Raw genomic sequence first — 17,103 nt, 5'->3', positions numbered from 1 at the left:
GACACTGCTCAGGGCCAGCCCCCAATCTAACCAAGGCCAGCCATCACGAGAAGGCGGTCAACTATTGACCGTGCCGCCATTATCGTCGGACCTAGACCCGACCTCCACCTTGTGCTGAATCCACAAGCCTCTGCCATCTTCATAGATCAGCCTCGACCCTGGATCCAAACATCCACCTGTAGGCCAAGCCTCCCGGAGCTGAAGGCGCACGCCACCGCACCCATCATGATCCTTAAGATAGATCCAAAAACCCTTCACCAAAAGGCCACAGCCCCCTAAGCTTGGATACACCAAACATATATAAAGAGGGAAAAAAGAACAATAAGGTGATGGAGATTACCAAGGTAACCAAAGAAGGGAGAGATCCCAAATCCACGGGTGAAAATTCTAGTACTGCCGCCATGAAACCCTAGCGGTGGCCTACTCCTCTCTCTTGAGTTGAGAGATTATTTCATTTTTAAGCAATTTGTAACAATATTATGACTTGTACCTTTCTTGATTACTTTCATTCCAATAAAAATGATTGAGATGTACGTGCAATAATTAGTTATGACATACTTATTTACTTAAAATGGCTATGAGATTAAAGTAATTAATTTCAATATGCAATTGATAAAAAAAAAAAATTCAATATGCAAGTTCTTTGCAGTTTATTAACGCTAGTCATGCGTTATTGTTGATAGGGAGAGAACATATTGTTCAGTAGCATTTTTAAAAATGATTTTAAAAAAAAAATTTAAAAATGAAAATGAGAAAATTGTTTAAGGAAATCCTTATTTGTGCGTCTGACCCAAACTCTAGGTTACTTGACCTAGTGGTAATAAGGTTTAATTAGAAGGATCTATATATTTCTATTCAATGTATGATTACCTTTCCTTATATGATTCGGATTCAATGCATTGTAATTCTGTATATAAAGAGGCCCCTATTATCAATGAGAATATACAACAATTTCCTCTCAGTTTCTGATTCCCTAAAATACATTATCAGCACGAGCCCTAACCCTAGCCCTAAAAACCAAAACTCTATAACTCTTCTCACCAAATCTGCCACAGCCTTACGCTCACTCGCTGCCCCCGCAGCCCTACGCTCGCTCTCTACTCCCGCAGCTCCTACGCCCCCTGCTCTCGATGCTCCCCGCGAGCTCGCCTTGCATCTGCTGCCCCGCAGCCCTACGCTCGCTTGCTACCCCAGCAATCCTTAGCCCTACAACCAGCGCAGCATGCCCATGTCGCAACTCAACGCTAACCCTTCCAGATTATCCTCACTGCCCCTGCAGCGCCCGCGAATGCTCGCCTGCTCTCACTCTTGCTCGACCGTAACCTCGACTCCGTGTCTCCGAGACCTTGAATCCGCGGGGCGACTCCGCGATTCCGCGACCACGCTGCAATCCTATAAGTCTCCTTGCTTGCACTAGGACTGAAGCTCATCTCAAATCCTACGACAAGGACCAAATACGTTCTGCAATCCGAACTCCTAAGAGGTATGTTTTACTAAAAGTTCCCATTTTTAAGTTTTTCCTCTTTTTCTCCTCTTTTTCTGGCGACTTGCAACCTCCCTTCTTCTACCCCCCCCCCCCCCCCCTCTTTTTCTTCATCATAGGGGAGACCAAATAAAGCCAAACTGTGGGGCTTCGTGCTCACTCCAAGCTTAGAGCTTGTAGAGTCCTCCAAACTTAGAGTTTGTAGAGTCCTCCAAACTTAGAGTTTGTTGAGAAGTTATGATCAACCACAAACACATCATTGTTTCGATCTAATCCAACCCCTCTTGCAATGGAATTTCTTGGAAGCAACTAAGCTCGAAAATTCCTAATTTCTTGGAAGCGACTAAGCTCAGAAATTCCTAATTTCTTAGAAGCGACTACGCTCAGAAATTTTATATGTTTTCGTGGTAGCCTTTTACGCTCCGAAACTAACCCTAATTACTTGTTCTCTTTCAGGATGAGTAACTTGAACAAATTGGACTTTGCTCCATTGGGAGCAACTGGCTCTGCATATCACAGGTGGGTTCGTGATGTCTGCCTGCATCTCAAGGCCGATGGAATCTTGAATATGATTCTCGAGCCTAGCCAAGACGTGCTAACTGTTGAGCAAGCTCAAGCTTTGGAAGCAAATAGAGCAGCCTTAGAGGCAAATAAGGCGAAAGCTGTCATCCTAATGACTTGTCATATGGATGATTCGCCCAGTACAAGTGTATGAATGAAGAAAACCCCAGAAGGTTGTGGGTCTCACTCGAAGAAAGATTTGGCAACGTCTGTGACTCCCTGCTTCTTGACCTAGAAGTGAGATGGTATAGCCTCCGCTTCTATGATTTCAAGTTAGTTCTTGACTACAACTCGGAAGCACTTCGCATTAAATTCTTAATGGAACTGTGGTAAAGAGATCACATATGCGATGTTGATTGAGAAGATTCTCTCTACCTTCCCCGTCTCTATATTGATGGTTGCAAAGAACTATCGAATCGATGTTATTGCAGGATGGATCACAAGGTTTCATGAGCTTATTAGAGCTATGAATGTCACTGAAAAGCATAACAACATCCTTATGAAGAACTATAATTCGAGATCCATGGAAACATAGCATATTCCAGAATCCAAATTATAGTTGCTCCCCTAAGAGAGGGCACCAAGAGTGAAACCCTAATCTTAGGGATACTTCTGGATGTTCTGGTCCATATAATCGCTCTACTTGGGAAGGTAATCTCCAAAATAGGCGAACACGGAACCAAAGAGGTCAATGTGGAAAGAGAGAGGGAGGCAACGCCTCTGGCCATATTGGTGACGCCACTAACACTAAGAGCCATCTATATGACGCTTTCAAAGCACCTCAATCAATGGAGTCTGAGCAAAAAGATGTATGTTCTCGATGTGAAGTATCCGGTCATTGGGCACACATTTGTAGAGCTCGTGAAGAATTGTCACCGCCTACAAAGCATATTGTGAAGCAAGAGAAGCTCACGATGTGGAACAAGAAGATCAAGAAGATGATCTAGAGTGAAGGGTTGAAGACGACAAATTTGGCTGGGATCAATAGATCGCTAATTTTGTTAAGTCTTTATTTTTCCAAGAGATGTAATAGGCAATTGCCATATACTTTGTAGTAAATGCCATTGGTTTAGTTTTTCTTCACATGGGCTGATTCAAAATGGTTATGATGTCTAGGAAGGTTTTGGATAAGTGGTACTTAAGCGAGCTTTGCTCCACTGACATCTCTCTACTCACCTGGTCATATTTATTTTGGAGTTACTAAAAGAAGTCAAACTACTACCTTTGTTTTGCATTAGCTAGCATTTAGATTAGATTCTCCTAATGGTTAAGAGACAATGATGTAACTCCGTTGGCTAATGAATAAAATTTTGAGTTCTTTTCATTATGACTCCATTTTGATTCTGAGCATATGACTTTGTGACTACAATGGCTGGGCCATCAGTATTAATTCAAGGAGATGGAATAGCCCAGGTTTCCCTTGCCAAATGGCACACTGATTACTGTCACGGAAACTCTCTACGCTCCTAGGGAAAATCGATCATACGTATGAATAGCCAACGAATTCCATGCAAAAACGCATGTAGAGAACGAAAATGAGTTCCTTTGCAATACCTCTAACGATTGTGAACAAAGGCGCATCTTAGAGAAGTTTAGAGTCCACTATTAAATCCAATAAAGTTATGAGAGACGATCTCTTGAATTTAGACACATATTGGCATTGTCGCGACAGGATAGGTCATCCTAGTCATGATATGATGATCCGTCTACTAAAGACTTCACATGGACATCCTTTCTCTTGAGCGAAACAAAGCATGAATCAAAAGTTGATTCCTGCACTAAGTGTGACTGCCGCTGCAGTCCACCACCAGCCTAGGGTTGGCACAGTCCCTATCCATGATGCCATGGATGGCGCCCATCATGGTGATAGCGCCCTAGGTGATACTGCAATCACCAACTTTGCTTCAAATAGTGTTTCAGACGCTCAGGCTCAACCACAATCCTCATTGGTTGCTTCTAAAGCCTCTTGCTTGTTTTACAAAGCCGGTTCCTTAGGAAAATTAGGACTGAGACCATCCTATGCAAAGGATATGAAAATACTCATTTTGTTCTTACATAGAATCTGTGGGGATTTTGTGGACTAGTTCAACCAACTTGCGGACGTTTAAATATCTCATGTTGTTGGTTGACACGCAAACACGCTGGTCACGTGTTATGCTATTGTCCACTTGTAATGCTGCTTATACTACACTCCTAGCACATATCATATAACAACGAGCTCACTCCCTGGATCATCCTATTCAGTCAATTGGACTTGACGATGCTAGAGAGTTGCATCGAAGACTTTCGATGGTTATTGCATTGGGACTAATGTTGGACATTATATTCCCATGAACACACCCAAATGGTCTAGTGGAAACGACTACGATGGTTGTCCGGACATTGGTAATGTGCACCAATCTCCTTATATCTGCTTGGGGTGATGCAATATCGCATGCAGCTATGCTAATTCGTCTACGACCCACTGCTACTCAATCTACCTCTGCATTACAGCTAGTGATTGGGTACAAATATCGTACTTACGCATATTTGAGTGTGTAATTTATGTGCCAATTGCGCCGCCACAACGCTCTATAATGGGTCCTTATAGACGAATGGGCAACTCAGTTGGATTTGAGACTCCAACAATCGTCCGCCACTTAATGCTCTTGCATGGCGATCTCCTTACCACTAGATTTGCGGATGTCACTTTGATGAGACAATCTTCCCGTCGTTAGGGGGAGATAAGAACACAGATGTTCAGCAAGAAAGATAGGAATTGTCATGGCTTGTCCCTACTATGTCTCATCTTGATCCCCGTTAAAGTGACGAGATCACACAAATATGCTGCAAACATGCCTGGAATGAAGGACGTCCCTACGAGAGGACGTAGTGCCACCCTATACAGAGGTAAGCATGGCGCCAACGCCAAAAAGAGTGGCACTCTGGTGTTGTAGGCCATGACCCCAGCTAGGGTACGTGGAAGGCCCATGGGTTCGAATGTTACTTTGGCACATTCCAATCATTTGAACATCAAGACTCAAAATCCATCTCATGAGAATCTTCCAGGTTATGGTTATCGTTGGGAGATGCCTCAACGTCGGAACCTATTCCTGAGAATATAGAGCCCTATGAAAATTACATTAGTGTACATGAGACGTGGGATAGAAACTCCATCATAATTGATGATGTAGTTGCGCATTTCATTGTGCATGAGTTTGTTTGAGTCTGATGACATCGAACCACGCTTCTTTGATGAATGAATGCTAAAGCAGAGAAATTTGGCCTAAATGGAAAGATGCGATACAGGTTAAGTTGGATTCTATAACGAAGATGAAGGTTTTTGAGCTAGTGATGCCAACACTCCTAACATAAAACCTATCTCGCCTTATGACGCAAGGCTTCTCACAAAACGCCTTGGAATCGACTACGATGAGTCATGTTCTCTCGTAATGGATGTCATTGCACTCCACTACCCTGTCAATTTGGTAGTTTCCGAATAACTGAACATGCAGCTTATGAATGTCGTCACTACGTATCTCTATAGGGATCTAGATACGGAATATATATGAAGGTTCATGGTGAACTTCATTTACCCAAGTCAAGTGACTCTAGACCACGGAGCGCGTTTACAATAAGGTTGAAACGCTCACTAAAATGACTACTTGATTGGGAAGGGATATACCCACGCGTTACATAATAAATTTCGGATTCTATTGCGGTTCATGTTGGACATGATCTTCATTGGAAGCCCTTAAAGAGTTAAGGGAAACCGCTGAACACTTGAAATCCAAGTTTGAGATGAAGGATTTTGGGAGAACAAAATTATGTCTCAATTTGGAACTTAAGCATTGTGTTGATAGATGCTTAGGCATTTTGACAAGGTCAAGCCTTCAAGCACCCCTATGATCGTCCGTAGTCTTGATCCTAAAAATGATCCTCTTCATCCAAATGATGATGACGAAGATGTGCTAGAGGCGGAAGTGCCCTATATAAGTACAATAGGTGGATTATTGAACTTAGCTCAATGCACAAGACCGGACACCTCTTTTGTAGTGAACTTGTTAGCTAAGGTATAGCTCTGAGCCAACGCGACGCCATTGGATTGGTGTAAAAGATATATTTCGGTACTTGAGATGTACGATTGATATGGGTTTATTCTATCCCTACAGAGAGACGATGGATTCGGACCTATCACACACCAGGAACGCCACCAACACTGGCCTGCGTCCACTATCCCCATCCCAAAACAACATGTGTTTTAGAAGGTTTTGCTGATATTAGGTATCTCTCTGACCCATACAAAGGTCGTTCCCAAACTGGTTAAGTGTTCACCATGGGTAAAGACATGATATCTTAGAGGTCTATAAAATAGATCCTAGTCGCTATATCTTCAAACAATGTAGAGATTATTGCTCTTCACGAAGTGGTTCGTGAATCTATATGGATTGGATCCATAATTACGCATGTTCGAACAATTGTGGTTTGAAGTCTACCACAGATGAGCCTACGAGCATTCAAGGTATTGCTGCTTGTGTTGAACAAATGAATCAAGGTTACATCAAAAGCGACAACACCAAGGATAATCAGCAACAACAAACTCTCCTCAAGATCAAAGTGATCTAGGTTCAATCTGAGGACAGCCTGGCAGGCTTGCTCACTAAGTCATTGCCTAAATTCCACTTTTGATAAACATGTTGGTAGCATCGTTTGCGGAAGTTATCCGAACTCCAATGACCGTAGTCATCAGGAGGAGATGAAGACATCAGGGGATGTGTCTACATGTATGGTCTCGAAATGTGAAGGGTGTGTTGTGTTCTTTTTCCCCTTCGACCGAAGTTATTTTTGTCTCATTGGGTTTTTGTTACTCGGCAAGGTTTTTAGCGAGGCAACGAGAGAAGCACTGCGTTTGGGCGACACAAAGGGGAGTGTTCAAGTAAATTCTTATTTGTGTGTCTAACCCAAACTCTAGGTTACTTGACCTAGTGGTAATAAGGTTTAATTAGAAGGATCTAGATATTCCTATTCAATGTATGATTACCTTTTCTTGTATGATTCAGATTCAATGCATTGTAAATTCTCTATATAAAGAGGCCCCTATTATCAATGAAAATATACAACAATTTCCTCTTAGTTTTTGATTCCCTAAAACAAAAATTAGATTGTTTTTTCTTAAATTGGACAGTATGTTCGATAATTTAGTGTGAAAAAATATTGTGTAAAGTTTCTAAAATGGGAGAAGGAAAAAGTGAAAACCTCACTCGATCGAATTAAGAGAGAGAGAGAGAGAGAGAGAGAGGAGAGAGAGCGCCGTTTTCGTCTTTGCGCCTCTGTGCTGGCATGGGCCGCTGGCCTTGCCGGTGCACGCTACGTGCGGCCGGACGGGTTGTGTCACTGGTTGGCCGGTCTGATGTCCAGAGATCGGGGTGGGAATGGGTTTTCTTTTGTCGTGCTCTTGGGAAGGTTGTGGCTGCATCTGTCTTTACTCTGCGATCTGGATGGTGGCAGGGTTGGTTTCGATGGCAGATGGGGTTGGATCGAAGGGTGGTTGGGATGGATCGATTGTGTGTGGGTTGGCCACCGGTGCTGCTTGGGTTTTCGTCTCAGATCCCGACGCACAGCAGCCGGTATGCAGTGGGGATGGTGACGGAGGTTGTCGTCCGCTGGTGGTTGGTTGGGGACGGTGACCTGATGGTGACCCGACGCAGGTGGTGGGGAGGCAGATCTGGAGGCGGGACCGGAGGACTGGTGCCGACGCCGACTTGGGCTGGGAGCAAGAGAACCAACCGGGACCTGATTTTCTGGGCTTGGATATGGCGTGTGGGCCCGTTCTGGGCTGGAGGGTAGGATTGGGTTCAATTCTTGCGCCCAGACCATGCTGTTTTTTTATTTCTTGCTATTATTTATTTATGTTTTTTATTTCTGCTGTACTTTTTGCGAGTAATAAGTCCCTACATTAGTTGTGAAGGGTTAGTCGGGCTTTGTGCCTGTGTGTGCACTCAAAGTGCCTTGTCTGCCCTAGGTAGGCGGCGAGTTTCTTGCTTTGTCAAATGGTCGCTACCTCCTATTGGCAGGGTGAAACTTGGTGTCACTGGATGTATTTTCCAGTGGCAACATGGTAGGAAAGCTGTGAGAATGGATATTATGCTATGCTGTCTTTGTGTTGTAGACTGAGTTATCTTTCCGTTGTGTCACCGCTGGGAAGCAAATAGAACTGTCTGGAGGGCTTTCTTTGCTAGTTGGTGCGTATTTGAATACAATTGTTTAGTAGAGACTCATGATATTATTTCCGAATGTACTCTAGGTGCTTATTGTAATCAGGGGTTTAGGTTCAATCCCCCCCCCCTTGTTTTTGATGGTTTCATTAATCAAGGCTTGAGGGCAGCCGCACCAGCCCTTTATTAAAAAAAAAAAAAAAAAGTGAAAACCTCAAGTTAGTGTTTTTAGTTTGAGAGTTTTTATTGGGACCTCCAAATCTACTCACTTGACCTCACTCTATTATGAATTATTAAATGACATATATAACCTACTATAAAATGACTATTAAAGACAATAATTATACCAAAAAAATATTATATTTATTTTATGTAGACTTTCCAATTCAATAATGTTAGATTGTATTCCTTATTATTTTCCTTATCTATTTTCATTTTCCAATTTCACTACATACTCATTAAAGCATTCATATATATATATATATATATATATATATATATATATATATATAATAAGAATTAAAAATATGATTAAGATCATGTGACATAAAAATGTATGATATATATGTTGAACGCATATTGATGAGGGAAAACAAAATAAATCCTCTTATAATTTATGACCTAAATCTAAGTCAATCCATTATATTTGCAAAAAAAAAAAAAAAAAAACTAAAAACATTTAAATAATTAATCATGTGGTACAAAAAATAAAGAAAAAAAGTTTTAAAAAAAAATGAATTTTTTTTTCTGAATAAAAACAAATGATTTCTTCATTTTTTTTCTGCAAAGCTAAAATAGAAAGAAAAAAAAACATAATAGTTCATGGCATTTTCTTTTTATTAGACATTAATTTTTGAAACTCAAGTTTGATTAAGAAATGTATATTTAGTTTAGATTTATAAAGTGATTAAATCATTGAAATGACTAAATTTTTTATTTTAAAGATAATAATTTGTTTGCAAATTACATGAGTGAGGTTATTTGAGGAAGTTTAGTGAGATTTAGTGAGTAAATTTAGTATTTGAAAATTTGATAAGAGGTGTAAAAAGTATAGAGGTCAAACGAGTAAATTTGGAGGTTCCAATAGAAAAACTCTTTTAGTTTCTCTTTTTTTTTTTTTTTTTTGAATTGGGGTTTGGAACCCAGCCTAACTGGGAGGCTCAGCCCCACGCCCGTTATTTATATTATTAAATAAATTTTGCTGCATCGGGGGGGACGTAATACCTGAACCCCGAGCCAGCATAGTTGCGTTACAATTATCCTCATAGAGAACGTCCTGTATAAAAACAGGAGCCTCATCTAAACAAAGATCCACAACATGATCTAGACTAGCAAAGTGTGCCAACCTATTCGCCACACTATTTGCTTCACGATAAATATGTCGAACTCTAATCCAATCAAAACCATGTAAATAATTCTTACAATCATCTAGAATTCGACTAACCTCAGAGTTATCCTCCATTTGTTGGTTAAGGGCAGTAGCTAGGATAGCGCAATCGGTTTCCAGCTCCACCTGCTTCCAACCGTGATGTAATGCCATAAGCAAACCAGCCCTACAGGCCTCCGCTTCACCATGGAATGCCGAGCACATATAAGGTATCTTTCTGGACCTAGCACCTCTAAAGATGCCCATTTCGTCCCGGACCACTACCCCTATTCCTCCACACCCTTCATTACTCTTGTAGGCACCATCAACATTTATTTTAAGTCTCCCACGTGGAGGAAACATCCATTTAGTTGCAGCTCCTCTAGGGCTCTTGTGTGTGCTTTTCTCAGGATGACAACGCTGGTACTCTGATAGTAAATGCATTGACCACGTAACAGTGTGCATGGGATTGAAAGTACCTCCATTCCAGACCAATTTGTTTCTTTCAGACCATATAGCCCATAGTAGCATGAAGAAAATGTCAACCTGGCTTTTATTTAGCACATCCAGCATATCCAATACCCATTCTTTCACAGAATTAGTGGTATGGTTCTTAGCTCGCAGCCCAAGGGAGCTGAAAAGCCACATGCATGCAATCACGTTGCATTCCATAAACACATGCAAAGTAGTCTCACTTTCACACCTGCAGAAAGGACATATACGCTCATCCAAGTTCACCCTCCTACCCAAATTAACCTTTGTAGGCACAATATTCTTGACAAGTCTCCACACAAAATTTCGCACCTTTGGTTGTACTCTAGCATGCCAAACTCGCCGCCACAAGTCTTTATCACCCTGTGAATTAGACGTAGAGACATGAGAGGATAATGAGGCAACACATCTCGCTACATGATACCCACTCTTCACTGAGTACAAACCACGTTTGTCAAAGTGCCAAATCAACCGGTCTTCTGGATTTCGCAAGCTGAGAGGGATTTTACGAATCAGATCAACCTCATCAGCGAAGAATAACTCTTCCAGCCAATCTACCATCCAGTCCTTTGAGTCCGGATCAATCAAATCAGCCACCGTCAAGTCCTCCAGTCCTTCCATCACGGTCGAGTAAGGCCGAAAAGAATAGGGTCTGGGGATCCAAGGATCAAACCAAACAGAAATCCGTGTACCCGAACCAACTTGAAAGCGCAACCCTTTTTCCAACAGCACTTTCCCCTTCATTAAACTCCTCCAGGTATAGGAGTCACCCTGATTCACAGAAGCATGTATAAAATCATTATTGGGGAAATATTTAGCCTTCAAAGTCTTACCAAGCAACGAGTCAGGGTGTCGAAGTATCCTCCAACCCTGTTTCGCTAGAAGAGCTTGATTGAAGTACTCCATGTTTCTAAAACCTAAGCCTCCCTTCTCTTTCGGAACGCACATCTTATCCCATGCAAGCCAATGAATTTTCCGTCCTTTCTCTGAGTCACCCCACCAAAACTCTGCCATGCAACGATGCATCTCTTGACAAAGATGCTTCGGCAACTCAAAGCAACTCATAACATATGTGGGCACCGATTGAACCACAGACTTGATCATTACTTCCTTCCCGGCCACACTCAGAGTCTTGTCCTTCCAGTTCTTCATTTTGTTCCTAGTTTTTTCCATAATGAATTGAAAAGCCTCTGTTTTTGAATAACTTACTTCAGTAGGGAGGCCAAGATATTTGTCATGTTTATCAACCCTTTCGACCCCAAACACTTCCGCCAGCTCCTCCTGACAACCAATATCAACATTCTTTGAAAAAGAAATTTTACTCTTTTGAAAGTTAACCTGCTGACCCGATGCATCTTCATACCATTTCAAAATCTCTTTCACTCTTGCACATTCCTCCCTCTCTGCCTTCATAAAGACAAAGGAATCATCCGCGAAGAATAAGTGATTTATTGAGGGAGCCCCCATGGCAATGGCTATTCCATGTAAACGGTGCTGCTCTTCTTCATACGACAACATTCGTGACAAACCTTCCGCGCAAAGCAAGAATAAATACGGGGATATGGAGTCCCCTTGTCTCAATCCCCGAGTAGGAATTAGATGGCCTCTAGGTTCCCCATTTAATAAGAAGGAGTATGACACTGTTGTTACACACCCCATAATCCACTTAATCCAAATTTGGTCGAACCCCATACTACGCATTACAGCCTCAATAAATTCCCACTCGACTCTGTCATATGCCTTGCTCATGTCGAGTTTCAATGCACCATAACCATGTGATCCCCCAGTCCGTCTCTTCAAAAAATGAGATAACTCAAAAGCCAGTAACGAATTATCCGATATTTGTCGTCCCGGGACAAATGCGCTTTGGGTCGGAGCAATAATATCTTGGAGGAGAGGTTTAAGTCTGTTTGCGAGCACTTTGGAACCCAATTTATAGATCACGTTGCATAGGCTTATTGGACGGAGTTGTTGCATGTTTTCTACCTCCTTCACCTTAGGTATCAGAGTAACATAGGTGCCATTAACTTCTCGAAGAAAATCCTCAGAATTCATGAAACAACGTACAGCAGCTATGACATCTCTACCAACCACAGACCAATAACGTTGGTAAAAAATTGGTGAAAACCCGTCTGGCCCTGGTGCCTTCAGAGGATGCATTTGATTCAATGCCTGCAGAATTTCCTCTTCCCCAAACTCCCTAACTAACTCGGAGTTCATCGCACCGGTAACCACTTGTGGGAATAGGTTAGTAAACAATTCCATATTTTTAGGAGAGCTAGTAGAGAATAAGGTACCGAAATAGTCCAGCACAATATTCTCCAAATCAGAGTCTTCAGTACACCACACTCCGTCATTGTTGAACAACCCAGAAATAGCGTTTCTTTTCTTTCTGTTGCTAGCTCTATGATGAAAGAATCTCGTGTTTAAATCTCCATCAGTCAACCACATAACCCTTGACCTTTGTTGCCAATAATTATGTTCATGATACAGCAAGTCATTTAGTTTAGTTTCCAACTCCAAACGCTCCTCCTCAGGATATGCTGACAACGACTTATCATAGAAAACAGCAAGCTTGGCTCGGATCCGCTCAATCTCCGCTTTGAGATGGCCGAACTTCTGATCACTCCAAACCCATAAAGCTTTCCTTGTCTGCTCAATCCTCATACAAATAGTTTGAAAGGGGTCGTTGCCTGCAACACTCTCCCAACCATCCTTTACCACATTTGCACATTCCGCTTCATGCAGCCAATGCTCTTCGAACCGGAAGCGTCGCTTCCTCCGTCGCTTCCTCGGTATAGTAGAACGCACCTCCACAAGAATTGGTAAGTGGTCTGACTTTGAGGGTTTAAGATGAGTGACACGTGAGGTAGGAAAAAGATCACTCCAACTTCTAGTAGCCATGAACCTATCCAACCTCACCTTTATTTCTTCACCCCCCCGCTTACCTCTCCAAGTAAAGCAAGGACCTACAAAATTTAGGTCGTTAAGACAACACCCTTCCACACATCTTCTAAAGGCTTCCATTTGTCTAGTACACCTAGGAGGACCCCCTTCTTTCTCACAAGCCTTGAGTATCTCGTTGAAGTCGCCACCAATCAACCACGGCCAGTGATTATTATACCCAATTTTAGTGATGAGAGCCCAGGTCAAATGTCGGAGCTCTACTTTCGAATGCCCATATACACCAGTAAACCTCCATCTATTCTTGTCCCCCACACCACCAATCAAGACATCTATATGGTTATCAGAAAAGGTGCTTAGGGCGACATCTATACCCTCCTTCCATAATAAACACAAACCCCCAGCTCTAGAGACTCTCCCATTAGGATTCTTGACAACCTGACAATCTACCGCAAAAGCATTCCGATAACCCAACTGGAATCTAATCTTATCCATCTCCTGAGTCTTGCACTTTGTTTCACTGAGAAAAACCACGTCGGGAAAGTTAAGGGTTACCAACCCTTTAAGTCCATTCACTGTCCAAGGGTTCCCGATCCCTTGACAGTTCCAGCACAAGACATTCATGGCTCGTGATGGGTCAAAGCCGGACCCATCACGGAGGGACGATTAGGAGTACGCCCAGGACTCTTCTTTGGAGAAACATGAGTAACCACAGCCTTGCGCAACCTGTAACCAGTTCTAACTGCCTTGCCACTACAGGAAGCGACCTTCCCCTCACACTTCCTATTTCTACCTGCATCCAGCTCCCGCCCATGACTACTGCTCCTACTTGAGCCCAACTCTTTAACAATTTCCTTTCCCGTCCTGGGCCGAGAAACCTTCAACCCCTTAGCCGGCCCATCCACCCATACCGGCTCCACCGGAATTAAAGAGAGAGATTCCCGCTCATTGTTTTGCCAAGTTAAATTTTGAAGAGTCCCAATCTTAACAGGTAACTGCATAGAATCCGGAACACATTGTGACTCCGGAATCGACGTACCCACTGATTTCTCTTTCCTTCCAAGATCCACTCCCTCCATTGAAGTCTCCATTAATGCAGTCTCCCAATCCGGCGCAATCGAAATTGTCACCTCCCGAAGATTATGCTCTCCAGCTAACTCCTCCGCCTGATCAAAATTCCGGCGACCGTGACTATCCGTTTTCCTCTTCTTTCTTGAACGAACGTCAGTAGACTCCTCCAAAGACTGCACCATATCCTCCTCCATTGCCTCTGCATTTCTAACCGGCTGCGCCGCGACTCCAGCATCCCTTTCCTCCCTCGTCCGAATGAAACCTGAGACAGTAGGCTCTGGAGCAGTCATGATCCACCCAGCTTTCTTCTGTGGATGCAACCCGAACCTGCATCCCCGACCACCACCACCTTCACCCACGCTCTGATCCTGCAGACGGAGTTGCTTCAAGAGCCATTCTTCCTTCTTATCAGCATTAAGGAGTGCATCATAAGCCGGCACCGTCAACTCCCCCGCTTCCCTCCGTGGACACCTCCCTCCGGTATGAGATAAGAGGCCGCAAAAAAAGCAAAAGTGCGGGAGACGTTCATACTCGAGATCGAAACGCCTACTTTCCAAACATCCCGCCGGCTTGAAGTTCACCCATCTTTTCAGCGGAACAGACACATCCACCCCAACCCTAATTCTTAAGAACTCACCCAAGGAGCTCACACTACACCCCTTCTGAGCTCTCACAAAATCCCCAATCGCTTGTCCAATACACCTACCCGTGTTGGGTATTGACCTCTCCTCCATGTACACCGGCGGCAGCCCTCTAATACGAATCCAGAAGAATTGTGTATCGAGGGACACCGCCAATGGATCCTCGCGGCCATTAGTGACAGCCACCGCTAGCAGTGCCTTATCGAAAGACCATGGGCAACCCTTAATCGCCCACTTCAGATCCGTCTCCTGCATGAAAGAGAATAACACCCTGTTGCTACTCCCAAGTTGGCACGCCGTAATCCTCGATCTATCCGGCGGATCTGACTTTGGGGTCCAAAGACCCTTCATCGTACTGATCAGGGATTCAACCCTATAGTTTTTTACCGTAAGTAGCTTACAAACCAAGAACCAGCGTCGAGGATCAGCCTCCAACACTTCCTGCGGAAGAACCACCTCCACCTCCGTCTCAGTCAGCGCAAGTTTCTTGGCAAAATTTCCCACAACCTCCTCCATTGAACAAAAGATATTAGATAGCACAAGATAGCCTTTGACAGCAAAAGCAGCCAACCAATACATGCGTCAAAGAGACACAACCTTCACCTTTGAAGATAAAACCCTAACTCTCGGTAAACAGAGAGAAGGGACAAAAACATGGTTAAAGGAGTATTTTCAATTTTTTTTTTCAAGTTTTGAGAAATAAAAGTCATTTTCACCTTATTTCATTTTCTAAAATGAAAATATTACCGAATGCCACCTAAGTTTTCTTCTCATCCACTTTCTCAATTTTATGTGTTTTAAATTTTTTTTTTTTTCACATAATCTCTTTTAGGTATTTTTAGTATGAACTTTTATTTTCATTCTAAAAAGCATTTCAAAATTTGGGGAAACTTGTGGCACCGCCAAAACTCTAGACTTCCCATTATATATAGAGATATATACATACGGATATGGAAATGGATATAGCTTCAACAATGTCAATGTCAGATCTTGAGTATCCTGAGTTTGATAACCATTGGAGAGTAAGTATTATGAATGAGTTGCGCATTTTATCTACCAAAATTATCCTTGGATATTAAAAAAAAAAAAAACCACAATTACCCCTAACTCTAGAAAAACAAAAGCTCTCTTTTGCTCTCTTTGTTTATTCATTTTTACAGAGGTACTTGGGTAACATCGGAGATCAAACTCGGAAAATATCAATTAGAGCAATAGCAAAGATTCGTTTTTGTTTTGTTTTTTTTGTGTGTTTCAGGCACAATGAAGACCGAACCATAACCTTTATGTCTCAATAGTACCAAATATTCTCCCAAATTTTTTAATTTTGTTTTTCTTATTTAGCCCATTGTCATATGATGGAATTTTTCAACCAGAGCAAACTATGGATTATTAGGATGAACATTGGCAAGATATCAGAGTCCGGGCCTATGGCATAAAGAAACATACATTTTGGGCCTACAAGCCCATTCAAAACTCCACCAAGAATTAAAAGAATATTTTGTTTTGTTTTCAATTTTCCAGGGAGAAATGAGTATAGGACAATTTATGTTTATTGACAAAAGTTCTTCAAACGATTGAAAAGTCTTTGACAACGTTTGGCACTTGGTTTAAAAGATGGGGATGTTGTGACATTACAAAATGCTCATTGCACCCCATTGGTCTAACTACAATACCCTTCGACAAATGTCTTAACTCTTAAGTAGTGTAGTGAGCTATCCCAAGGTATAAATAATTGTACCTTTTTATATATTAGAAACATAAAAATTACATTAATTAAACATTGGAAATTATTCTATGCACCGACGGTGTAAAATGACCCAACACTTATACGATGATCTCAACCCTTGATATTTATAATTAATACTTTTATTAATAACCTAAGAGTGTATTTAATATAATCTAACCATCTATTTATATCGGTGCAAGTGCACGTGGGTGCACTGAATTCTCCCCCAACATTGGAAATTATTCTATGCACCGACGGTGTAAAATGACCCAACACTTATACGCCTCAATCCAGCTTCAGACCAAAAAAAGAAAAAATATCTCATTTCAGCTCGGTGAACCTCCACAGCTACTATACACCCAACTTGCTGCCACTATTAAGGAACAACAGGGTGGCTTTGTTGTCGCTATCTCCATGAGCACTTATCTCAATCTCTAATTTAGACAAAAAAAAAAAACAAAAAAACAAACAAAAAACTATAAAAAAAAAAAAAAAGTGTTTCGGTATAAGGCATATATGATAGAGAAGGGAAAAGGAAAATGGGAGGAGAAAAGAAGTGGAAACAGAAACTAACAATCAATGTGTTAACGCATCGCAGATTATGGAGTGAGATTGAGATGGAGACTTCAATAAAAAATAGAGAGAAAACAAGGAAGCCCACACTA

At 42.0% G+C, this 17,103-nt stretch overlaps 1 protein-coding gene across 1 annotated transcript; it reads right to left on the bottom strand.

Annotated features, from left to right (window-relative positions):
• Positions 1–1,244: 1,244 nt before the first annotated feature.
• Positions 1,245–13,624, bottom strand: LOC112178381. The gene is made up of 2 exons (XM_024316536.2): positions 9,463–13,624; positions 1,245–1,438 (listed from the first exon to the last, which is right to left on the bottom strand). Exons 1-2 carry the CDS (start codon positions 13,622–13,624, stop codon positions 1,245–1,247), a joined length of 4,356 nt encoding a protein of 1,451 aa, XP_024172304.2.
• Between the last annotated feature and the right edge of the window lie 3,479 nt (positions 13,625–17,103).

Source organism: Rosa chinensis, chromosome 7, assembly GCF_002994745.2.
Source record: "Rosa chinensis cultivar Old Blush chromosome 7, RchiOBHm-V2, whole genome shotgun sequence".
Taxonomy (NCBI): domain Eukaryota; kingdom Viridiplantae; phylum Streptophyta; class Magnoliopsida; order Rosales; family Rosaceae; genus Rosa; species Rosa chinensis.
The sequence above is the reverse complement of the archived record's forward strand: the minus strand, read 5'-3'. Positions and strand labels throughout refer to the sequence as shown.